The sequence below is a fragment of the Cetorhinus maximus genome, chromosome 38, assembly GCF_964194155.1.
Source record: "Cetorhinus maximus chromosome 38, sCetMax3.hap1.1, whole genome shotgun sequence".
Classification (NCBI taxonomy): domain Eukaryota; kingdom Metazoa; phylum Chordata; class Chondrichthyes; order Lamniformes; family Cetorhinidae; genus Cetorhinus; species Cetorhinus maximus.
In genome coordinates, this window is record NC_135916.1 from 1,765,719 (window position 1) to 1,767,017 (window position 1,299).

Consider the following 1,299-nt stretch of genomic DNA (forward strand, 5'->3'; position numbering starts at 1 on the left):
TCGAGAGGAAGAAAGGAAGTGAATTCCTGAAAACCGAACTAAATTAAACCATGAAACCTTGTGTGACTCACGATAGTTTTGTGAATGGAGAATGCGCAGATGGAAACGCTGTGTTTATATAAAACTACATCTCGCTTTCCCTCTCCGGCTCTGAGGTCACTTGCTCTCGATGTGAGGTTGTGGGCGGCTCTTAGAAGAGCCTTTGGGTTTTGTTATAGAGTCGGGTCGATTTGTTCAGCCGCCGAATCCATAGAGAGTGCGGCCCTGGCGTTTCAGAGCGTACACCACATCCATTTGTAAAGGAATTGTCCTTTGTTTAGCTAAGACGATTTCTGTGCGATGTTTCCTTTGATTAATTTTTTGGCGGACTTTTCCAGTTTGAAATATATAATCGTTTGTTTAACTGATGATTTGGCGCCCTTAACTTCCGACTTCATACGTTGCTTGCCCGCATTGGTGAGTCAGGCAGAAATCTGATTGGTAATATGAAGAATATTATGAGCTATAATATAATTGACCAATCAGCTCTGAGCGCACCACCATTCCTCCTGAGGGTATAAGAGAACTGAAAGAAGGCGGATATCAGCATTCTCTGTGAAAGTGCTTGTGAGATTGTTACCATGTCTGGAAGAGGAAAGACCGGTGGGAAAGTTCGGTCCAAGGCCAGGTCTCGCTCCTCCCGGGCCGGACTGCAGTTCCCGGTGGGCCGCGTTCACAGGCTGCTGAGGAAGGGGAACTACGCTGAGCGTGTGGGTGCCGGAGCCCCGGTCTATCTGGCCGCCGTGCTGGAGTATCTGACGGCTGAAATCCTCGAGCTGGCCGGCAACGCGGCCCGGGACAACAAGAAGACCCGCATCATCCCCAGGCACCTGCAGCTGGCCGTCCGAAACGACGAGGAGCTCAACAAGCTGCTGGGAGGGGTGACCATCGCTCAGGGCGGGGTGCTGCCTAATATCCAGGCCGTGCTGCTGCCCAAGAAAACCGGCGCTGCTGCAACCACCAAGACCAAGTGAAGCGACCATTCTTTAAACTGAGAACCCAAAGGCTCTTTTCAGAGCCACTCACTTGATCAGTGAAAGGGGCGACCTATTGTCTATCCGTATGTGCGATAACATCCCTATCGATTCGGAATGACTTTATATTTCTAATGCGATCTGTGAAAGCGCTGCTTACAACGAGACGCAGGTGCTGTTGCCTTTTCCAGACATGAGGAGTCTGTGCTGCATCTATATATGACCAATTGCCAATGTTCAGGGAAATGTTCTTTGAATAATTAACTCATCCCATTTCCAACTAAAT

General features: G+C 49.3%; 1 protein-coding gene across 1 annotated transcript; it reads left to right on the forward strand.

Annotated features, from left to right (window-relative positions):
• The first annotated feature begins 620 nt into the window (after nucleotides 1-620).
• Nucleotides 621-1,086, forward strand: LOC144672351 (histone H2AX-like). Its single transcript, XM_078534198.1, has one exon. The coding sequence runs from the start codon at nucleotides 621-623 to the stop codon at nucleotides 1,011-1,013; it is 393 nt and encodes a 130-aa protein (XP_078390324.1). The 3' UTR covers nucleotides 1,014-1,086.
• The last annotated feature ends 213 nt before the right edge of the window (nucleotides 1,087-1,299 follow it).